The following is a 25,401-nucleotide window of genomic DNA, read 5'->3' as shown; positions in this document are numbered from 1 at the left end:
CCTGGGGTTTCAAATTTCAGTGCCCTCACCCTCTGCTTCTCACCTTCCATGCTACATCAGAGAATGGGTGCCCCAGAGACTCTGCACCCAGTGTGACTGAACCACCTCTCACCTCTGCTTTCCTTTATAGTCTAGTAGCCTATTACTTCAGAGTATATTTATGCATTCAATTTTTTTGTCTAAATAAGAAAACAAATTATATTTTAGGCATTTTACTTTGGAAAATTAAAACTACAAATACCAGCTATTCAGGCTTCATGAGCTGCTTCATACGAAACATAATAACTACCCAGCAAGGTGTGAATAGATTTATTTCACTCTGACAAGAGCAGTTCCTACACTGAAGAAATGAGGTAGACATGGCTGTTTCTACCACCTAGAAACAGTCATGAATCTGAGACATGTATCTATGTATGAGATTAGGAGTATCTCTGCTGATAGGTCCTGAGATTAAGCAATGGGGGCACAGGTTATTCATGGCCCAAATTAATCTTCTCATAAGCGATAGAGCACTCTGACCTTTTCGGACTGGGGACAGGCCTAAGTGCTGAGAGGACTGGGTTTATTCCATCTGTGCTGGCACTGCAGATTTCTAGGTTAGTGCCTCAGTACAGTGTGTGGTCATTGATTGCTTATTCACAGGATCCCTGTGTAGCCAAAAAGGCAATGGAACCTATCGTTGCTGTCCAGCAGCTGTTGCTATCATGGTATAGAAGTTCAGTGGCCACTTGCCCTACTGCTTACGCAAGCAAGACCTAAGTACCAAGGGTACCTTTCATGTAATAAATATTTAGGGAAATATGAGTAAATTAACGTAATAGCACATTTGAAATATAACAATCCTATTTGGATGTTCTATTTACTTGCCATGTATAAATAAACACAAGAGAAAGAGTTGGGGTGTGCTGTTAACTGCGCTCCACCTGGAACATAATTTTTATCCCGTATTATAAACTATGCATGGTGCTTACACAAGTAGAGGAGGCTCCCATCCTCATACTTTCACTCTTAAACACTTAGTGAAAAAGACAGGGTCTGGGAGATGCTTGCACTCCCCTGCATGTGTTTATTTTCATGCAAGTAAAGAAGATGCCTGAATAGGTTTATTATGTCAACAGGGCTTGTATAAGACCTGAAAGGGAAAAGGTGCAGTGATTATATTCTTCTTCCCTAGCCACTTATGGAAATTTGATGGTGAAGATCAATGATACCTGGAACTTCTTTTCTCTTGTAATATGTAAGGGCTGAAAATGAGAAAACATGTGGCTAATGGTACTCACAAAAGAACATCAGCTTTTCCAAGGATTTCCCTGTGCAGTTGTGCATCTTCATATTATAGCTAAATGATGTACTATAGAATTACATTACATCCAACTTTGGCTACAGTGGGGAAAAGGGACAACACTAGTTTTCTATCATTCTTCATTTTCATGTTGTGACTGCTGCAACTTCTATGTATAGTTTTGAATGGGAAGGGAAGTGCTGTATTGGCATCTCTTGATGGAGAGGTGAAGTCAAACCAGTCAGGATTATCTCTGACAAAACACAGCGTGAAGGTACTATATATGCACATACAAAATACAGGGCATGGTAAAATATATATTTTCCAAGAGTGTTTCAGTCTCAATCCATTTTATGGTTTCTGCACATAGAACAAAAGGGGGAAAGTCATATATTGTAAACACTATCAGTGGTGCATGTAATATGTGACTTGCTGTAGCTGAGGCCCTCTGGTTAGACTGAAGTTGCAGCTGCCCTTTATATTTTCTGACTGTTCTCTGCTGCTTCCTAGGTATTCTCAAAGGTTAGCTGCAGCTTCCTACATACAGAGACACATAGGCTCCAATTATCCTATTTATGAGGGCAGTTTTAACTTTCTGATATCAGTCTCTGGAAAACATTATTTCTATTTTACCTTTTTAAAATGTTTTGAGTCACTATGTATGGGGAAAGGAGTAGCCATCCGGTTTCAATATGCTAGAGTGGTTAGCTTGTTAGACTGGCACTAGGGAGACTCAGGTTCAAATCTCTCCTCAGACATGAAACTCATCAAGCGACCTTAGGTCACTATCTGTCAGCCAAATCTACCTCACACAGAACTGTTACAGAAGTCAAAAGGGGGAAGAAGAATCACACATGCAGCCTTAAGCACCCTGGAAAAAAGGAAGGATATAAATAATTCTAGCAACAGGGTTGTGGGTGCGGTGAGGTTGAGAATTAAAGAATTAAATATGTTTTACATATCCTTCAGCAATATATTTTCCTCATTAGGAATATAGGCTGTTGTTATACAGGCCGTTGTTGCTTCGTGCCTATTCTGTGACCATACAGTATTAATTAACTATGCCTAGGGTTTTACAGTGCAATTGTATACAAGCCTAGTCAGAAATAAGCTCCGTTAAGAGCAATGGAACATGTTCACAGGTTAAGTATGTCTAGAATTGCTACCTACACCACCTTGTTAGTATGTACTGAATTTCAAATTTCTAATATTTAGGTGACAAAATGGGCTATGACAAAAAAAAAATCAAATTACAACCTCTAAATGTGTATGTGGGGAGGGGGAACCTTTTCCCTCAGACCTCGATACAATAATCTTTTTCCCTCAGACCTCGATACAATAATCTTTATTGTCATTGTCACATACAGAACAACGAAATTGAAAAGATCTACATCAGACATGCAAAAACCAACAAGCCTGCTATCCCAATTATCCCAGCCTAGTTAGCCCCTAAAAACTCTGATACCCCATAATTGAATACAATATACTCACATAGAGACTACCTTACACTGTACTTAAAACCAAAATCACATTTGGATAGAAACTGTTTTTCAGGCGGTTAGTCCTAGTCTTGGTCTCATGGAAACAGCACACCAATTTTGTTCATTACTGCTACATTTTGAACCTCACTAATGGCTCACCTATCTGATCGCTACTGCTACATATTGAATCTTTTAATTCAATATGTAGGAATCTTTTAATTCAAAGGACTTAGGGTCCTTTGTACAATAGATTTTTCTTCTTCACACAAACAGCCCCAGACTTCCTTGGACAACCGTTTCCATGGACCAAAATAGCATGTGAATCATTGTTGATGCTGGGGTATCTCCTGCACTATTATTATTATTATTATTATTATTATTATTATTATTATTACTGAATCATCCATGACAATATATACCAGGGTACAGCTCATGTGAACTGAAAATAGATGGTGAGAAAATAGATGGTGTGCAAAAGCTACATATATATAAGGGACTACCCAGTTTCTCTATACTGCATATATTTGCTCTGGTTTATCATAATGCTGTAGTGTGTGTACAGTTGCTGTAGAATACTAGGCAGTGGTAGCTTCAGAATGGGCGGGGGAGGTGAAAATGAGGTTTAGTTGTTGCAATGTGTTGAAGGAGGAAGATCCAGGTGACTGAGAAAACTGCTTGCATACAAGTGGGGTGGCAGAAAAGGAAGGGAGGAGAAAGTGGCATGAATTCAAATGAGAGAAGCAGTAAGGCAGATATGGCAAACCCCAGATTCCCTGTGCCCTTATCCCATCAGTGCTGCTTCCTGTGCTTACAACTTCCAGCATCAACTGCAAGCATGGGAAGCTTCCTCTGTGGATATTCATAATGCTGTCTGCTATAATGCAATGATCAGTATGTGCTGAAGTGAAGAGATGTGTCTTGTTTTTTCCACCAGCCTCTTTTAAAATCACAACACGCAAACAAAAAAAGCACACATCATAGCTATTCCATGGGATTGCCAATCACCTAGTCTGTTTTCAGCCATTCTTTCCAGCAATTCTGCTATCCAGATGCATTTTCTTTCAGTAGCTTAATGTCAATTGTAGATAGCAGGCAAATTTAAGTGTGCATATATTTAAATGTGCATATATTTTTGAACTCATTAGCATAGATAATTGACAAATTGCCTTCTTTCTGCTTTGCTCTGGAAAAGATGGAAAACACCATGCTTCATTTGTGCACAGCAGACAGCAGTTAGTCATTTTTTTCCAAGTTACAGAAGCAGATATATATGTTTGCTTAATTACTTTATTTTATTTAAGCATATAAAAATTCAGCAAATTGAAACAGAACAAGCCATTCCATTATGGTGACCACACTAGTGAAGCATACTGCTATACTGGTATATTTCACAGCCTGAAGAGCAGTATGATTTTGTGTTGCTTATGTATGTGTGGCATATGGGTTGGCAAAAGGCACCTATGCCCTTTAAATAAATTTCTCTTGAGAAAGCACCCTTCTTTCAAACACTGCCTCTGTTAGGTTCAAACTGACGGTCTTTCATCTCAGCCTTCTTGTAGTGAAAATGGCCAGCTAAATGACTGTGAAGTATAATAATGCTTCAAAGTTGAAAAGAATTTTTTACATGCATTAGAAACCCCCCAACCGTCTCATTAACCATCTTTCAGGATTATTAAAATACTCTGCAGAGAGTGAGGACTGGCTTCCTGCCATAATTCCCTTGGATAGCACCATTCAGACTTGTAATATCTGGTAATGATCTTTGTATGTCACAGTTTAAACAACTGAAATACTGGTCTGATTGAAAAGGGACAGTGTATGTGTAAAATTAAGATGAATGGAATGAAAAAGTCAGAAAGATTTGTCATTAGCAATTGGTTTCAGTAAGATATCTGAGTTTAACCATACACACAATCATTACTCTTTTTGGTTTAAAAAATAAATAAATGATGTGCTGGTACTCCTATCTTGATAGAAGTGTCATGGCTGCCAGGACAAATTACCAGTAGCTGTCGTGTGCAGTAATAAAAGAAGTTATGATACTCTCTACTGGTGAGTACCATCACAAAAAAGCACTACACACAATCCTTTTAATAGTAGAACCCTGAATGCTAAAAACAATTGACCTAATTCCAGATTATGTAAATTGGAGTTTCTGGTCAGTCAGCTTATCCTAGCAAAAACGCTCGAATCACTTGGAATTCAGGGGTTAAAGATGCAACAGTGGGCATTCAGACAGGACCTCCAAAATCAGAGTGAGGCTTCTGATATCATGCTGCTTGTTTGACCTCATAGGGTCTTTCTGCAAATCCTACTGAAATCTCAGGACCTAAGATCACTCATAGATTTTGAAACAAACACTACAAAACAAACCTTTGAAACTAAGGTTACAAAAAAAAGTAGGGTAGTCTGGAAAGAGCAACTTTCATGTACACAATGACCAGGGCTTTTAGTGGTGTTTAAAGTAAATCTTGTATTATTTATTTCTTATATTTTTAAATCACCCCATAGCATGGTTCTCTGGGCAAGAAATATTTAAATCAAATTACAAAAGACAAAAGCACAAATGATAAAGGAAACACACAGTCAATAACATCCAAAACAGAACAAATAAAAATATATAAATAATTTCACATTATTTTTGTTATATTGTGAACCGAATCCATTTCATCAGAGTTAAAAGACAACATATCAGTATCAATCTTACTTAAGACATTAATAATAATAATAATAATAATAATAATAATAATAATAATAATTTATTACTAATACCCTGCCCATCTGACTGGGCCTCTCCAACCACTCTGGGTGGCTTCCGCAGGATATTAAAAACGCAATAAAACATCAAACATTAAAAACTTCCCCAAACAGGGCTGCCTTCAGATGTCTTCTATAAGTCAGATAGGTGTTTCTTTCCTTGACATCTGGTGGGAGGGCGTTACACAGGGTGGGTGTCACTGCCGAGAAGGCCCTCTGCCTGGTTCCCTGTAACCTCACTTCTTGCAGTGAGGGAACCACCAGAAGGCCCTCAGTGCTAGACCTCAGTGTCTGGGCTGAACGATGGGGGTGGAGACGCTCCTTCAGGTATAAGAAAGAATGAGAATGTGTCAAAATAACATAAGCCTTTCTCAGGGGACACAACTGGGAGAAAGGTAGCTATTGATGAAAAGATTCTCTCACTCATAGCTAGCTACTCTGTACACTTGAGATTCCTACCTTTCGTCCCCAATGAGCCTATTTTGTTCTACCTTTCCACCCCAATGAGGTGGAAAAATCCTCAAATGGTAGGTCACATACATCAAGTGTTCCTCTTGTGCAGGTCAGTTAAAATCTCTACAATCTCTACAATCAACTGATAGATGTTTTGATTAGATTAGAGCTAGTGCATTTCAATAGTTTAAGCAGGTGATTTTCAAGTGCACTTTATATTAGTTCGCCATATTCTTACTAGCTCAGTTTCCCAGTGGGGACACCAAAATGATGGCAGAATGGTGCTCTGTGGCTACATTCCCCCCCCCCCAATAACCTAGTGGCAGAACACATGCTTTGCATGTAGAAGGTCCTATGTTCAACCACCAGAATATCCAGGTAAGGCTGTAAACTCTGAAGAGCTACTGCCAGTTAGTAGTGAATGTGGAAAAAATGATGTCCCAAATTATCAAAATTCAATTAATGCATGTTGTATTACTTATTTTTATTCATCACTCTGAAGGGTCTTGTCTCTTACCTGAAATATGCAGAATAACATATGCTTATTGAAGAAAGGGACACAGATGGGCATTTTGCAAACAAGAAGATAGAATCGATAATATATTAGGTTTGATTATGTGCTGACATTTAGTACACCATATCCGCAACTTAACTTAAGGAAACAAGCAACCAGTTTCCTGTTGATATATTAATGTGCTGCTTCTAGTGCTAACAAATATACAAATGAATATATGACCTCATATAATCCTAGTACTCTATATTCTAAAAATAGAGAGTCCTTGCCCTAGATCTTCCATTTATTTGTATCTAGCCTTTTTGTAAAGCCCTCCCCCCCCATTTGTTAGTGCATCGCTGAACTTCTTAAGGTTAATTCACAAAACCAATTTTGCACTGCAAACTGCCTTTTGGGAATTGCTCAGGTCAGTTGAAGATCCACCTCTGTTGCAGTGTTATAAACTGTACTATTTGTATAACAGGCCCATATTCATTCAGAAAAGGTCAATGTTTATTATATCAATTGAAGTTGGGGACCCAAGTGCAGAGTACCCCAGAGACTGGAAAGGATGAGGCAGTAACAGGTGAAAAAAAATAAAACATTTTTTTCAATTGAAAAGTACCGGAACTTTATTGAACTTTATTGAATACAGATGTAGGTAGACTTTGGCCTGGGCACTGAGTGGAGCATTTTTAAAAATAATTTTAACAGTATTTGTGATCCAGTAAAAGAATAAAATTATTTTACTTCTTATCTTTCAGAGTGGTCAGATAGCCTTTTACCAGAAAACAAATATTCATATCCCTTTTAAAGCTGTATATCCTTCCCCTCTCAATTTCAAATAATTCTGAGGCATTTAAGCTTTTTTTTTTAATGAAGAGAATTAGTTTACCAAAAAAAAAAAAAAGCATTGGAAAATAACTGCAGTTAGTCACTATGAAAAACACACTTTGCTGAAACCCAGAAGCTGCAAATATAGAAATTCTAAAGCCTTCATCTTTGCTGTTGATGCAGCATGCAGCATATATATTTGGCTTTGCCTTCACAGCTCCTCAGCAGCACTCCAGAGATTCTTACTGACATTCCCCTTGCCTCAGTAGGTTACATAAGAGGCACTTAAGGCTGAAGTAGACCTTTGGAGAATTACTTTGAACTAAGTCACTCAAAGTGACATTACTTCATTTTCAAGAGTAGTGATGCAACACTTCTGCTGCACTCCACCGGCCTAATCATCCTTCCCCCAGATATATTCACTACAGGCCATTGGAAGTCTCAGAAGAACTGCTTTCCTAGGACATATTTGTCACAAATCCCTTTCTCACAAAGCAGCAGGATTTTGATTGTTCTGCAAGAAGTTAATTTATTTAATGGCTGAAGCATAGATTCCTATTAGTAATATTACATTCTACACTAATTTTGACTACTTTGGCCCATTTAACGCACAACAAAGATTTAGTGGTTGATTTTATTTTTATTTTTACTTGATGGCACAACAGAATGCTTCTTTCCTGCTAGGGAGTGACAGTTTGTTCAGATGTGGGCAGTTTGTCCCGTAGTTGACTCTCTTGTTCAATTACTCATATTGTTACTATGAAATGAAAAAAACATAACTAATAAGGGCTGGTTTTTGTAATATTGTTGTTGTTGTTGTTGTTAATAAAATTATTTGTTAGTCACTTTTCTCACAGTGATCCACATGTAGCTTTTGTGCTTTTCAAGGTGCATGACAGGCGGGAATGTAACAGCTGCAGATATTCCCACCGTACAGCAACAGGAAAAACAGATTCACATACTGTAACATTTTTGCCAGTCACAAAGCTTTTAAAAGGCACAAAAGCCCTCACCAGACAAAATGAAGTGGCAAAGATTTTTCCTGGTTGAAGCTTTCTAAAACGCCACCTTTCCTTGGCCAGGACCAGCCTGTCTCCTTTCCTCCGAGTAGGAGACACCCAGTTTCAGGCCTATGTTTTTAGAGCTATGCCAGACAGTGACTTGAGAACTCAGTTAAGCTACCTGAACTTGTACAGCACCATAAATCTGGTGCTCATGGTTTAGCAGGCAGCATTTTGCCTCATGTTCCTAAGGGGTAGGATGCTTTTATTTTGTTTTATTTCATTGCTAAAAGCTTGCCTCAAGGATGGGACTGTTTTTAGATTGTGTCTGGTTGTTAAGTGTGGCAGCCTGCCATCCATGGCCTACTGACTCTGAAGCTGACTGTATCAAGTGTAGTGTATGAGGGATGCTGTGGGCTCTTATGGGGACCCCAAAAGTGAAGCAGTTGAGCAGGCTCTGGCAGCCAGGTGCCCCTCCACATATTTTGGACTACCATCAGCCTCAGCCCCACATCATTCTGCAGAGAAATAGGTTGGTGAAGGTTGCCATAAAGCCATATGTCTGATGGCCATGACCTAGTCAGGCTTGTTTCTTTCAGCCATTTCTTCCTTCTTGGATTCCCACCTGCTTTGTCCGTTTAACTTCCTGCCGGTACTACTGAGTTTCTGCTCCCTGTGTGAGCTTTTCCCATATCCCTTTAGTGTACTCCATTTCTCGGTTTTGCTCTTTTCCTCAGTCAGTTTATTGCTGTTTTCCCTCAGTCCTCTCCTGTAACTATGTTACCTCAGGTTTCTGTATTTCTCTCCCCTAGCCTCAGGGCTTTCTTCTCCCCCACCTCCTTTTATTCCTCTCCCATTTATTTGGAACAAGGGTATCTTACTTTATGAATAAAAACCCAGCAAAGACAAAAGGCAAATAAAACAACAACAAAAGTAAACAGCTATAAAGTGAGAGGGGGTTCTCCTATATGCTCTTCTCATACCTTGCCAGCACAGCTGCTCTTGCTTCTAACAATCCCCAGAGCCACCAATGTATCTTTTTTTAAATATTCATTCATTGATATTGTTATATTGCCTTTATATAAGCTATGTAGGTATTCTTATTATATTGTGATTTATGGGGTTTATATATATATAGATAAATAATGGTTGTTGCAAGAAGCACATTGTACATTGGGACTGGGACATTCAGAAGTGTCTCATAATTAACAGATGGAAATAGGGACGTTGTGGTACACCTTTTTCACAACGCCAAAAATGCATTGCCTGAGTTCTCCCACAACTGTTGAGACTCTTTCTTGCACCTGTGGTGTGCTGTGTTGGTTTTCTTTGCAGCAGCCAGCCTCTCCACAGGCTTCTGAAGCAGGTATATTCGGAAACTGGTTGCAATTTTTATAAAGCAGCTACAACCCAAGCACATTTGGCAGTGCATACAATCTGGGCAGGGTGCAAGACCTCTTGAAATAATGAATTTAGACATAGCCTAGGTTTGTTCACATAGCAGAAGCCAACTCCAATGCAGGCATGATAGCATGATTTTAAAATCCAAGTTTCTGGGCCTCCATGTATCCCCAAATGCCAAATAAGAAATAGTGATTTTCCAGAAATATCTGTAGTGGCTTGGGAACCCCAGCCTGATGGGCAGGGAATAAATTATTATTATTATTATTATTATTATTATTATTATTATTATTATTATTATTATTGAAACATTGCCTTCAAATATCTTCTAATTTTATCAGAAAAGTTGCCTGTGAACACTCTGTATTTCTCTCAATACATAAAATGTTTGTGAACATTCTAAGCAGGGGTGGCTAACCTCCAGATTTTGTTGGACTACAACGCCCATCAGCCTTTGTTTGTTGTGATGTTACTACACTAACAAAGACGTGTATCTAAGTGTTCCCTCAATGCAGTGCTTTTTTCTGGGGGTACGCAGGGGTATGCATACACCTAATTTTTTTTTGAATCTTTGTACTTTTGTCTATATACTGTAATTATTTTTCCTGATTTGAATTACAAAATGTTGATTTTCTTGAGTCAAAATGAGAGTAGCCCTAAACATTTTTTTTAGAAAAAAGCACTGTCTCAATATATTGATGTACATGGAGAGTCCCTTCATGTATGGGGCATTTAAACTGATTTTCCCCCTTTCCATTGAATTAAATGACAGACATTTATAGTAAACTAGTCCACAGCAAACAGAAGGATAATGACTTCTAATTATCCACGGATAACTCTTGGGGTAGGCTAAGATTATTATTTTTTAAAAATTAACCTGCTAAATCCAATACAAATTTGTTCTTCCTCTTTCCCCTCTTTTAATGTACAAAATAGGAAGCTTATTTCTGCACTTTCAAACCTTAGAAAGGCCAACTTCCACACTCAGTGTATTAATGTAAATTTTTAAATCCCCTTTATACTTTTTGTTATGCTTTTGGATTAGGCTCTTTTGGAAAACAGGCAGCTATTTGGGGCTTCTGAATATATTCTGAATGCACTGTTTTCTTCAGGCAGAACAATTTGCACAGCGGTAAAAATTATAGTTAAAAATACTAACCCTGGGTAGGCATCTATTATACCCATTATCCTAGAAAAGTTTCTATGCAAATATTGTCAAAGATTTCAGCATAGCAGGAACATTTTCTAAGCCTTTAGAGTTGTTTTGGTAGAAAATGCTGCTAGTGAAAGTTGAAATAAAAAAAGCTGTATTGTTAGGAGGTCCATATTTTCCCCATTTTAATTGCCTAATGGTACTTGCCAAAGAGACTGTAATTTTATTCAGCTGTGTAGCTTACTTTATAAAGCTTCAACTTTTAGTTGTCATTATTTTTTGAAGAATAATTTGACACCAAAGAATAAATTGTGTGTGCAAACTTGATGATCACACTAGGATGACTTTAATATCAGAAAGTCTGGGTACAAGAGCTAGACTAGTTCAGCCATCCTCGACCTGATGCCCACTAGCAGGGGCTGGTGATTGTTGTAGTCTAACAACATCTAGCAGGCACCATGTTCAGAAAGTTTCTTCTAGATCCAGGAAGAGGATAGCTTAGAACACATATCAAAAAAAAATTAGTCTTCTGAGCACATATTTAGGACTATGACCTAATAATGTAATGGGAATACTGAGCAAACATCATATGACCTAATAATGTAATGGGAATACTGAGCAAACATCATATGACCTAATAATGTAATGGGAATACTGACCAACCTGTATGTCCTTGTGGAGTTGCTTTACTTAGATATGAAATGTCTTTTTAGCAACTCTAGGCAGTGGAGCAGTTAGGTAATTTTTAGTCTGGACTCAGTGATCTTACAAAGCCTCCCTCTGTGCTCTTCTATGTTATCAGTGATACAAAACAGTTATTTCTAGTGTTCACCAAAGACATACTTGGTGAATATTCAGCAGCATCCTGTTGGGCTTTGGGATGTAAAAGCCATTCCATGTATTGCTTGCCTCATCACTCATTTTATACTAGGATAAGGATTAAAGGTAAAGGTAAAGGTAAAGGTACCCCTGACAGTTAGGTCCAGTTGCAGATGACTCTGGGGTTGTGCGCTCATCTCGCTTTATAGGCCGGGGGTTGGTGTTTGTCCGCAGACAGCTTAACCAATTAGTCCAGGATGTGTTTTGCTCTCTTAGTTGTGGAGGTTTACTATAACTGGACAGCTTGTAGGTTCATAACCCACTTGTCTTGTATTACATTTTCCTAATCAATACCTTTGTGATTTGGTTCTCTAATTATGTCACATTTTATTATTCAAACATCATACATTGACTTATAACAAACTTTCCCTGACGAATAAGCAAGCCAGAGACTTACTACCGAGATTAGACTTTATGGTCACCTAATGCTGCTGTTGAACTGTCATTTCTGCTTAGAGAAATATTAGGTGCATAATGTATTATCTACAGAGGCTTACAGTTTAAAATAAATTGCTGAAGACAAAACTCACTACCCTTGGGTCTTCCAAAACTGAACTTTATTTTTCTCCATAGAGCAATTAGACACTTTTTCAAAGTTCCACAAAATACCAAAAACTACGTTGGATGAATAATGCAAATAAAAGCATTTTTACCGGCAATTTAATTGCCTTTGCTGCTCATCCTAGTTTGTGTGTTTTTTCTTCAGTCACACTCATCCATGCAAAATTTTGGATGTTCTTAGTAGAGCTGCCTCCTATGTTATGGAGCAGAGGCAAAATAGATTATGCCTCTCTCGTTATAATCTAGTTCAGTACCTTTTAAAGGAGTCAGCATGCGTTTAACTATCTTAAAAACATAAGAAGATCCCTGCTGAATCAGAACAAGCCCATCCAGTTTAGCATCCTAGTCTCACATTGGCCAGCCAGATGGCTATGGAAAGTTCACTAGCAGGACATGAGTGCAACAGCACTTTCCCCAGTTGTGCTCCCACCTACCAATGAACTGATATTTATTAGTCTAAACCCCTTTTAAAGGAACTGATACCTATTTGTCTAAATCCCTTTTAAAGCCATACAAGTTGGCATTGATATGCCTCATGGTGACAAATTTCATAAACAATTTCTGTGTGAAGAATAATTTCCTTTTGTCCATGCTGAATCTTCCACACAAAGCTTCATTTGATGACCCTGATGACCCATATGAAAGAGGGAGTAAATGATTCCCTATCCACTTTCTCTACAGCAGGGGTTGGCAAGATTTACCTCTCCTGGGCTGCTTCACTCCAGTGGAGATCCCTCCATGAGCTGGATCGCGCCCACCCACCCGCGATTTCCAGCATCTGTGTCTTGACAGGTGTGATTTCCAGTGTCTGCGTCTACACAGACGGGATTTCCAGTGCCACAGAAGTGAGTCCCTGCCCCACACTGCATCGCTTAATGCAGCACATGGGAACTTGCCAAGCAGGCAGCTCAGTTTGGAGCAGCTCGTGGGCCAATTAAATGACCCCCGTAGGCCACTTGTGGCCTATGGGCCTTCAGTTGCTGACCTCTGCTCTACAGCATGCCTCATTTTATACTACATCATTCATTTACACAGCTCTATCATGCCCCCTCTATACTTGCCTTTTTTCTAAATTAAAAAGCCCCAAATGTTGCAACCTTTCTTCATAGAGTTGTTCCACCTAGTAATAATGTTAGACGCCCTTTTCTGAACCATTTCCAGCTCTACAATATCCTTATTGATATAAGGCAAACAGAACTGTACATAACATTCCAACTGCAGTCACGTCATGAATTTGTATAACAGCATTAGGATGTAGAGGGCCAGTGTGGCATAGTGGTTAAGAGCAATAGACTCATAATCTGGGGAACTGGGTTTGCGTCTCCGCTCCTCCACATGCAGCTACTGGGTGACCTTGGGCCAGTCACACTTCTTTGAAGTCTCTCAGCCCCACTCACCTCACAGAGTGTTTGTTGTGGGGGAGAAAGGGAAAGGAGAATGTTAGCCACTTTGAGACTCCTTAGGGTACTGATAAAGTGGGATATCAAATCCAAACTCTTCTTCTTCTTCTTCTTGGCAGTTTTATACTGTAACCAGCTTAGAGGTCTTTTGTTCCACTAAGTGGTATATAAATGTGGTTAAAATAAATTTGCAGGTTCTTTCCTAATGATGCCTAACACGTAATAAATTTCACAGCTACCATACTGTGGATCAACATTTTCATACAGCTATTAACCATGGCCCAAAATCTCTCTCATGCAGTCACTGCCATTTCAGGCCCAGAAACATATACAGTGGTACCTCAGGTTAAGTACTTAATTTGTTCCTAACCTGAAGTACCACTTAACTAATGGGGCCTCCTGCTGCTGCCGTGCCGCTGCTGCCCGATTTCTGTTCTCATCCTGAAGCAAAGTTCTTAACCTGAAGCACTATTTCTGGGTTAGCGGAGTGTGTAACCTGAAGCGTATGTAACCCAAGGTACCACTGTATATGAAGTTAATATATTTCCACCCCAGTGGGCATCACTTTACACTTGCTTTCACTGAATCACATTTACCATTTTAATGCATGTCCACTCAGTTTGGAGAGAGAATTTTGGAGCTGTTTGCAATCTCTTTTTGTTCTTGACAGCCTCTATCTTTTGGTGTCATCAGCCAGCTTGCTCACCTTGCTGCTCATGCCTAACTCCAGATCATTTATGAACAAGCACAGTTCCCAGTACTTATCTTAAGAGGACTCCACTTCTTATATTTCTCTGTTGTGCACATTAGAAAATAGTAGCAGAAACGTATACTTTGCTGATATGGAAAACAAAGAGATTAGGTTAGGTTCAAAATGGCAGTCAAAACTCAGGTGGGAGTTATGCACAACCACGGGCGTTTTGAACATTCTTACTTTGCAGCAAGTCATCAGCACTTTAAATTAGAAACATGGTTTGCTTGTTCCAATGGGCAAGTGGAAACTTCCACACCTGAGTTTTATACATTGAGCTCTTACCTGTGTGCTATTGGTGCTTTAGATGTAAGGTCACATAGGAGGAGCCCATGCCTTGCCCCCTTCCCACAACAGCGTCTCCCTGTAATGGAAGTGGTGTTGCTGTGGAAAGAAATCATAGCATGGGGCTTCTTCCCATGTCCTTGAACTTTTAGAAAGGAAGGAGGAGGAGCCTTATTGCAGAGGCTGATGTAAGAATGGGCATTCATTGTCATTGAACTGCCCTTCTTTCTTCTTTTGTTATGGTTTTTCAACTTCACTTTGTATTTCTCTGTTAATGTGTTATGTTTTAATACTAACCTCAGAACATGCCAATCTTTTTTCTTATTTTTGTAGAAAGTAAATGTTTGCTATAAGTAAGTTTTATTATCTGAGATGGAAAAAAATCAAAGCAGCTGTTATTTATACACAAGTTGTAAATCTATATGAGGTTTTTTACATATCTGTATAAAGTGGGTTTTTCTTTCAACTAATTAACCTTTTATTTATTTCTAGTTGTATTGCTTGATACAACCTCTGCAATTGGAGAGCTAGGATGGAAAACCTATCCTCTAAATGGGGTAAGTCTATCTATTTAGATTTTCATTATTCTGCATTTGCAGTTTTAAAATAAAGTCAAACAAATGGGCAGTAACTTTGAGGACTAATGCAGTAGGGACAAGTGTACTCAGCTCAAGGAAAAACTGGGAGTTAGTAAATATTTCTAATAATAGAACTGCATACATAAAAGGCTATACATACAAAACAGCATAAATATTTATGACAGTTAGGATTTTTGTTGTTAAGGTGTGAATATTTTTTTGGAACCTTGTAAAAATTATGATTTACTGTTTTAAAAAGTATATGAATGAATGTTATACTTCAAATCATATTGAGCATGATTTAAAATGTATATTAGGGCTATCTGAAAAGTGTAAATAGGAAATTTCCCTACTTGCTGTTAAGAATATGAATGTTACCTAGATTTTGTTTTGTCAGGTTTAAAAGTTCATTATTGCAAACATTAACCCCAGTTCAATGAACCATCTGCAAAACAGGGTCCCATTGCTAGCCATGGAAGTCATGGATCAGCAAATGCAAGCTGTTGCTTAACAAGGGGAAAGCCCTAGCTGCACTTGCATTAGTCAGCTGTTGGATTCTGGCCGTGATGTTATGCAAATATAAAATACTGAGGATACAAATTGTTGGGAGTGCTTTATGAAGCCTCAGCTGTCATAGCTGGTGAACTGCTAGTCTTGCCACGTTTTGTTATAAGTTATTGCAACACTCCTATTTGTAGAAATGAAACAAAGTTTGAGAATACTATGGGTATGCAATGAATCCATGGAGGGATTCTGTACACCTGTTTCAATCTTGGTAGGAGACCAATATATAAACATGATAGCTCCAGTAAATAAAACATGAACAGCAAAATAATCAGATCTAGCCTAGCCTTTTGTCAGTAGGTCCATTCGCTCCTTCTCGGACAGGCGGCTTTGCAGGCGAGCCCCGGGGTTCCTCTGTGAACTGGCCTATTACAGGCTGGATCGTCCTTCTGCTGCCAAATTGGCCAATGGTGGCAGGAATTAGAAGACATTCCCCTGGGCGCAGGACCAACTGACCAATAAAGGCACTTGGCCCCACACCCAGGGCAAAAATAATTTCCCAGCCTGCTGGGCCTTTTTGGCTTCTCTCTTGGCTTCTGTTGTTCAAGGATCCTTCCAGGACTGCCAACTTGACTAAAATATTGGGGTGGCTCAGGTAAGCCCTGCCCCACATAATCAATCACATGACACAGTGCACGAACACACTACTTGAATGGCAATGCCCATCAACTTGGGGGGAGGGCCTCCTCAAATATTTTATTGGGGAGGGGGCGAAGGGACCTCAGCCCCTAGGAGTTGGTTCCTACAGCTCCTCTTGTCCTAGCATTACATTCATAGGCGCCGACTCCATGGGGCTTGAGGGGGCCCGAGCCCCCTCAAAAATTCGTTTGGGGGGGCTCCGCCCCCCCAATAATCTCCGGCGCCCCTCCAGCAGAGCGCCATCGCCGCCCCTCCCCCAGCCCAAAATGCACAGGGAGGGGCGGGCTGCATGCCTCCTGCCCTCCCTCCCGAGCAAAAGCTCCACCCAATTTCCTTTGGAGCTGATTAATAGGCGCAGCACGCTCTCCCCTATTCGCTCACGAGGAGGCGGCGCCACTTTATTTGCATATTCATGAGCTTATTTATTATTCATGAGCTTTCCCGGGCCCCCCCAATATTTTTTATAAGTCCGCGTCCCTGATTACATTTGACATTACATTACTGGTGTATAAGCCACTGCGGTATGTGGTCTACTCACTGTGGTCAGGTAATGTCAAAAGTAATGTCATGTGAGAATGACAAGTCCATGATGTGGCCCCTTCAGATTCTAGCATTGTTGAAATTTTCATAATGGGCACCTCTAGTGAACCACTTATCTCCAGCTTTGCTTACGTGATCTCAATCTTATGGCACTATTAAGGTATGAAGGGATTATTAAAAAAGGTCTTGGAATCAGCTTCTGATTGGCAAATGGAAGTAACTTCTTGCAAAAAAGAATATTGACAGTCCACATGCTTTTCGGTGCATAGCAGTACCTATAAAACTAGGCCCTATATGTTTACAACTGGAAGTAAGTGGCAGGAGTGCTCTCATGATTAAAACATAAAGGTGGGAGCAGCTGTAAATTCATAATTCAATTTGATTGGTGCATGTGAGAGATTGAGAAAAGGAGATCCCCCCCCCCTTAGAAATCATTAGTTCTTCACTTCAGAGATCAGGTTATGCTTTCCACTTGGCTAGTTCACTTAACAGCACATTGGAGGAACTTGTATAGTTCAACTTTTAATTAAGATGCAATATATTTAAGCACTTAATCCATTTTATAGATTAGCTTCTTATCCTGAGAACTCTTTAAATTAAGCAATTCTGTTGGCAGTATATAATTTATTTTTATGTGTTGTGTTGCCTTTTCAATGCTGAGTTTTTATGACGATGTTTGAGATGGTGCAAAATAATCAGAGATGTGGGGCACATATCACCATGCAACTCCTTTTCAATTTAGTGAGTTTTGTGCAGCAGAACATCCTGCTTGGTTGTGTGCACAGAGTATTGAAAGTGGTTTAATTTTTGTTTCCTCCTTTGGCTCTTTTTTTCTAGGAATATATATTATATTTCCTCAATACCGAAATATATATTTTTTAAAGTTCTTTTAGTGACTCTGCCCTTAGGGACTTTAAGCAATATGGCATTTCTTAATCTTAGACTGTTTTCAAGTTTATGGATTTAATTTTTCAAGGTTTTACAATCCTTTTTATTCTCGGGTTGTATTTCCAGTCTATTAATAAGTACAATTTACATTTGCAGTCTTCTGTATTTTATATTTTTAACTCTGAAATGTGTTTTCCTTGGAAAACAGAGAAAAAACAAGATGTGGTATACTGTGTTTATTATTATATTCATCTGCAGAATCCTTCTTAAAATCAATAGGATGATAAGAGGCAGATGACTCCAATTTTTAAAACTAATTCATCTTCATCTGAGATTAAAAGTCCCACCAGATTACTCCTTAATTGATGCTGGTAGTAGCCACATGAAACTGGGTGTTTTGAAGGAGATCGCAGAGCTAGGGTCAAAGAGCCACTGCATTCTAAACCAGTCAAGTTAATGGCAATGAGCCTAATTCAGGCCTATCGGCCTGCAGTTAGAATTATACAGTACTAACACTCCCCTTCCACTCAGATTGGCAGAAGTAACAGGGCTCTGAAGGCAGCAGAGATTCCACCACTCTTTACTGATAAAATAAAATAAAATACAAATTGTAATGTAAATTACCAAAGATTTGTTCAGAAGGGAATAGGAAATGAAAATATATTGAGACAGAGGGAGAAATATGGGATAATGAACAAAAAATGGCTGCTTAGTGTACAAGGGGAAAGAGGTGGCGTTCTGATGTTGAAAGTCTGAGAGGGAGACTAAATTAGAAAAATGAGAGAGCATGATATTACCTTCTTACATTTATCCTTCCTTTATTATTTATCCAAAGCATGCCAAAGGGTGGGAATCCTCAGTGTTGGCACCTAAAGGGAACTTCCGTGTGAACATAAGGGCAGGGTGATAATCTTTACTTTTCAAAATGGGGTGGAGTGTTAGCCAATAACCAGTTTCCTGGTTTGGACATAATGGAAAGGTATACCATAGTTAACAGAACACATGAATGGAGGAGCAAAGCAGCTGAGTGTGGGGAGAACAAGGCTAATTTACATCTTGGATTATTAAACTGAGAGATGACTGCTGAAACACAACCATTCCGTTGAAAGCCTGAGGAACCTCCACCCCACACACCTAATTAGAACTAGCAGGGGTCCTAATTTGGCCGCCAAGGTAGTTTTCCCCAAGCCATGCCTACATCCTCCACATCTGGTATTTTATATGAATTGGGCTGCAGCCACACCCAGAGAGAGACCAAGAAGAAAATTTATCAGCATTTTTTTTTAAGAGGTGAAATTTTAATACCACCAGTGAGTGATAGAGGTTATTTCAGCTGCTAAGAGAGTCTGTTAGTCTTGTTTGAAATTCACTAATATTAATCAAACCCTAGAAGTGAGCATTAAAAATAGCTCTGAATAGGTCTATATGAATAACAGAATACGGCATATTCTGTTTTTTTGTAAAAATTAGAGGCATACATTTCTGAAACCTGTCAGGTTTAGACCCTTATGTTGATTACATGACTGCTCTTTAAAATGTTTTATTATTTCCATCCATCTGAAGAAATTAATGAAAACCCAGTAACAAATTCCTATACTCGATTCTTGGGGGAAACAAGCAAATTAGAGGAGACCAAACTGCTTGCTACTCCCCACCTTTCCAACAGCTTCCTCACTACCTTCAGTGTCTTCTTTCTCCCCCAAATCTGTACTCTCTATTATCATTTTATCACTTCTGAATAGATGGGGGGGGATATCATGTGTATTAGATAAAGCTTCAGAACTGCTGGAAAGAGCTATGAAGGGTTTGCTTTCTGGTGTGCTGCTTCGCTCAGTGTTTGAAGTGACAATTTTCCACATGTTTCAATCATTTGTTATTTTCTCAATTTTATAATTCCATAAGCAGGAGTTGGGTTCAGTATTTCAGAAAAGGGCCCGGAAAGTTATTTGTCATTGGACCTACTAAAATCAGAAGGCCATTTCATGAAATGTGCATGTAGGCTGTGTGGTAATACTGCCGAGAGAGAGAGAGAGAGAGAGAGAGAGAGAGAGAGAGAGAGAGAGAGAGAGAGAGAGAGATCTTTGAAAGATCAGGTTTATCTTTAGAACTGTGTTAATCAGAAATAAGGTGTAGTCAGTTATGGATTTGGAAGAAATAGGTAGTACCGGGCAATTCTGATCAACAGTGGTTTCTGGTGTATTGAAACTCCATTCATGTGATTCTTGCCTAGAGCTGACATTTCGTGATCCAGGTGAATAACTTTCAAATATCCTTATGTGAGAGATAAATGGACATAGGAAGCTGCCTTATACTGACTTTATCCTTAGCTTAGTAATGACTATGCTGACTGGCAGTTGTCTATACTGTAAGGTTCCACTGTTTCTTTCAAGTGTTTCCTTCCCAGTCCTATTGTCTGCTACCTCCCTTACCAACCATGGTCAAGAGCAGAGTGGTGAGCAGGGCAAGGGCAGGAGTAAGTCCACCTAAAGTTGCTACTTTTCTTTCTTTCTTCAGCATGATCGCTCTGTCTTAAACAGGTTGAAATATATCAGGCAACACTTTTCCCTGAATGGAAATGCAGTGGTGGAGAAAGCTGAATTTTGCCTGTTACGCAGCTTTTATTTATTGTTTGAATGAGTACATAAGATAAATAAGACTAGTTCAAGGTAGCTAACGCAAAACAAGATGTCAAAGCAACATAAACATGCAAAAGTAAAAAACTTGAAACACGAACCTAAGACCAGTAGAATAAAAAAGAAATCATCCAACTAAAACCAATTTCAGCAAAGCTTTTCTTTTCTTTTTTAAGTCTCAGCAAATAAAAACACTTATAAATCCATGCTGTTTATAGAAAAAGGAATGTCGGGTTTTTTGTTTGTTTTACTGCCCAGTAAAGGGACATTAGCAAAGAGGCAAAACAGACATCCCTTAGAAGTTACAGAGCTTAGGTGCAGCCACTGAAAGAGTTCACTTCCTACATTCCCTACAACCACATATTCACCTGCGGAAGTTGGGGCATTCAAGAGGGCCTCCACTGAAGATTTAGCAGGTTAATATTAAAGGAATAAGAGCCTTGCTAGGACAAGAGGTGCTAAATTTACTCTCACTGTAGCTTCAAAAGCCATAGCTTTCATCTCAGTGGATCAATTTGAAGTTTACATTTTCAAGGCTATCTTTACAAGGGGAAGGGCAACAAACACTATTTTATTTTTAAATGAATGCTGGGCCTGGAATCCACATGGTACCAGTGTTAAACGGGGAGTTTCTTGTGAATTTTCCAGCCCACCAGTAAGCTGTGCTTACTTTTTTATATGCACACCTGTGTCTAAAATAGCTAATTAGAACACATCTGCATTGAACAGTCTAGTGTGAGCACCCCAGATTGTTTGGCTACAGCAGGACTCCTGAGAACATGTAATCCCTGTGATTGCAGCTATTGTAAATGCTTCCTTGTCAGTTAGCAAGCTTCCGATGAAATTAACCACAGATGTAATTACTTCACTTCATAAATGTATTCCACTCCCTGGTGAGCTCTTCTAAGGCTTTGAATAATTTCCAGTTGCTGATTTATTTATTTATTTAAAAGTTTGAGGAAGGAGTCTGTGGTGCTAAATTTATCATACTATGCAAACAGTTGTTTCATATTGTTGATTTTGAGGGTTTTGTGGTTTGTTGCTTGCTTCCAGTTGATGTATGATTCTGCTCTTTCCTTTTATAATGATTCACAGTATATTTTTCACTCAACCATAGAATATTTGTCTTTTCCTAAACCAATTTGATAACATTGTTAGGCTCTCTGGCATCTCACTTTCACTCTTCCCCTCTCCCTCTCTTTGCATTGTTTATCTCATAGCTGTCAGTCCACTAGCAGTTTGTTAGCTATGATCATTTGTCTTGAAGTGATACATGTTTGTAGCTTCTCAAGGCTTTTAGGGCCAAACTAGATGTATCATTAGAAACCACACCATGAATTTCCCTTCTGAAACAACAAGTGTGGACACTTTGCACTGCTGATGAAAGTCACACCTCCCCATGTGGCTTCTTGGGACATATTTAGTGGCATGCCTGATTTCATCCTTAGACAATGGCAAATATGGGAGGACACACTCTTCATTGACCCTGATGGGCCAAGATTGGCTTGCAAACCAGAGGTTCCTTGCCTCTGATGTAGGTCAGTCCCTTATTGAAAGGCAATATGTCCTTTGTTTAAAATTGTGTTAGGAACCTGCAGCTTCAGTTGCAAGTAGCCTTCAGTGTCCAAAAACACTATGCACATTACAGCCCACTCTTGTTCTCCAGATTGCATTTCTGACATCACTTCTCTCTGTGTGTTTGTGTGCATGCTCAATTCTATTCTATTTGCTAAAAGAAATTGATTTGGTTTGAATATTCACCCAGTTGGAAAAGTACAGTTTGTATGTACAGTTTGTATTTCACTACAGACAATAGTGAAAAGGGCAGTAAGTGTAAAGAATAGGAAGTCTACTTGAATATTTGAAATCTTGGGAAAGATGGGAAATGAGCTTGTATACTGAACATAAAGTCAGTGTTTATCGAAATTCATATCTGTATATGTTCTGATATATTTTAGAGGCTAGGAAAGTACCACTAACAGTAATTTTATTCAGAATCACCCCCTGAAGCTATCAAGTGGAGTAGTTGCATGTCACTGCCTCAGAAATGTTTCAGAAATTGCCACGTTTCCACAGATATCGTGATGCAGGAGCAAAGTTCAAGCACTTGTCATTAGAGATTCTGTTATTTTCAAAAAGACTCAAACGCTCCTTTTAGCCACAAAGTTGGCACCTTATAGCTATGTGTCTAACTATGTTAAATGTAGCACTACAGCATTGTATGTATCAAATCTGAAGAATCATTGAGTATCAGGCTCAAAAAATAATAAACATTTCTGTGATTTTCATTATCTCATCCATCCATATAGGTAAGTTGTTAAGATTTCTATTCTACAAATTGGTGAGGCTGAGATATAAAAGATTGTCCAATACCATTTAGTACATCAAGGGTTGTTCTGGAATTCTCTCTCGTATTTTGGAATAGCAGCCTGTCCACTTGGTAGCAGAAAATGCCTGTGTAACTGAAGCTATCTACTCTAAAAAAATGATGTTGTTGCATTAAGAACTGGACCACCTGGATTCAAGTATGCCAACTCCTGCAGTTTCTGAGTTGCTCCGTATTTTAAAATTAAAACTATTTTATTATTATTTTATAATCTGTAAAGGTTATTTCCCCACTTTAAATTTAATTAAAAAAAAAATATTATTATTTGTTTCATGTGAGCTGCCCTGAAAGCTTTTTTTGTTCTGAAACTGAAGGGCACATTTAAGAATTTTAAAGAATGCAAAACCAAACCAATGCTTGTTGACAAACTGAAGGGCACTGCTTGTAGAAGGAAACCGCCTAAGGAGGTCAAAGGAGATGTACTGTGGGAAGGGGAAGAGGGAGCAAGGCAGGCAGTGGGGGGAGGGAGGGAGGAGCAACAAGCTGAGGGAACTGCTGGCTTCCCTGAACAGCCTACAGACTTAGACATCAACAAAAACCTGGTGTGCGAGTTGCTGCAGGCACTGGCTTACATCTGAACACTAGAGACACAAACCTTGTCCTACTCATCTGGTGACATCTGCAGCACTAGTATGGAGGCCATCCAACAGTTTCTGTGTAGAAAATTAGGAACTGAGTTGGAAAGCGACCTAAGAGAGACTTTGGTGGATGGAGTCAGCAGGATGGTAACAAAATATGCAGAGAATGAAGCTGAATGACAGACAAAAAAAAATCAGGCGATACCAAACTGGGAGGGGTAATTAATGTTGCAGAAGACAGAACTGGGATTCAAACTGACCTCAACAAATTGGAGAACTGGGCCAGAACTAACAAAATGAATTTCAGTAGGGACAAATGTAAGGTTCTGCACATAGGCCGGAAGAACCAGGTGTACAAATATAAGAAGGGAGGGACACCTGGCTTACAAGTAGTACATGTGAAAAGGATCTAGCGGTCTTAGTCAACCACAAGGTTGACATGAGTTAACAGTGTGATGCAGCAGCAAAAAAGCCTAATGCTATTCCAGGCTGCATAAACAGAAGTATAGTGTACAGAGGTAATAGTACCTCTGTATTCTGCCTTGGTGAGACCACACCTGAAATACTGTGTCCATTTCTGGGTGCCACAATTTAAGAAGTATAAATTGACAAGCTGGAACGTGTGCAGAGGAGGATATCAGGATGATCAGGGGTCTGGAAACCAAGCCTTATGAGGAATGGTTGAAGGAGCTAGGTATGTTTAGCCTGGAAAAGAGAAGACTGAGAGGAGATATGATAGCCATCTGAAGGGCTGCCACATGGAAGATGGGGCAAGCTTGTTTTCTCCTGCCCTGAAGGGTAGGAGTCAAACCAATGGTTTCAAGTTACAATAAAGGAGATTCTGACTAAACTTAAACATTGGGAAGAACTGTCTTACAGTACGAGCTATGTCACTATGGAATGGACTTCCTCAGGAGATTGTGGACTCTCCTTCACTGGAGGTTTTTAAGCAAAGCTTGGGTGGTCTTGGATGCTTTAGTTGAGATTCCTGCATTGTAGGGGGGTTGACCAGATAACCTTTGGAATCCCTTCCAACTCTACGACTCTTTGACATTTCTGGAGTACAAGAAGCAGATGGTGGCTGACACGTACAAGAACAAGTTCCTTCAAATGGCCTGCGAGTAATGCCAGCAAGATCTTGGCTGTGAGTCCTGAAGACCTGCTCCCTGCGTTACAAGCCTTTTTCCCACCTGGTCTAGGAGGGAGGGGCCCTGACTGACTCCAGCTACAAAAGCTGCTAAACACACTCTTGGGCTGTGGTATTGTTTAGGGTGCTTTGTTTGGGTTTTTTTTTTGTTTTGTTTTTAATGATATTAATTTTTGTATCTTTAGTTTTAGATCTTATGACTTATGTAGCTATTATTTCAATTTGGTTGTGTACTTTTTGATGTCTTCTGTGACTGGACCTAATGGTCAGGGGTCCCTTTACCTTTTTATTTATGAATTTTTTATGTTTGTGATTATGCTGTAAGTTGCCTAGAGCATGGTTTTAACTATGGGAAAGCAACATAAAAATAAAATGATGGTGATGATGATAAAAACAGGATTAAGATGCACTTGGCGCAGTAAACATTTGGTTCAGTACTGATTCTACTTAGCAACCAATGTTGACTTTATATTGGTTGTTTAAATTCTTCCACAGTGCAGTGTCTTTGTGGTCTGAGGCAAATATATCCTCAACCACCACCACCCGTCCTGCAGAAAAAATCTGCAGCTATGTGGAGCCTTTCACAACTGAGGTGGCATCTATCAGCTGAAGAGTGACTGGCTGGTTCTTGGAAATGTATGGAAACTGGCTGCCTAGTCTGGTCTTGAAAGTTTTTGCCCAATGTATTTCAAGGTCCCTGCACTAATGTCCTTAGAG

The 25,401-nt window shown here is 39.3% G+C and overlaps 1 protein-coding gene across 3 annotated transcripts in view; it reads left to right on the top strand.

Moving 5' to 3' along the window:
• The window catches only part of EPHA6 (EPH receptor A6), a 333,490-nt gene that overhangs the window by 15,945 nt on the left and 292,144 nt on the right, over positions 1–25,401 (top strand). For all 3 annotated transcript variants that reach the window (XM_081908393.1, XM_081908394.1, XM_081908395.1), the window contains exon 2: positions 15,224–15,288. In XM_081908393.1, the coding sequence (XP_081764519.1) occupies positions 15,224–15,288 (65 nt within the window). The remainder of the gene's footprint in view (positions 1–15,223; positions 15,289–25,401) is intronic.

Source organism: Podarcis melisellensis (assembly GCF_964234715.1).
Source record: "Podarcis melisellensis genome assembly, chromosome: 4".
NCBI classification, from domain to species: Eukaryota; Metazoa; Chordata; class Lepidosauria; order Squamata; family Lacertidae; genus Podarcis; species Podarcis melisellensis.
This window is presented reverse-complemented; position numbering and strand designations above follow the sequence as displayed.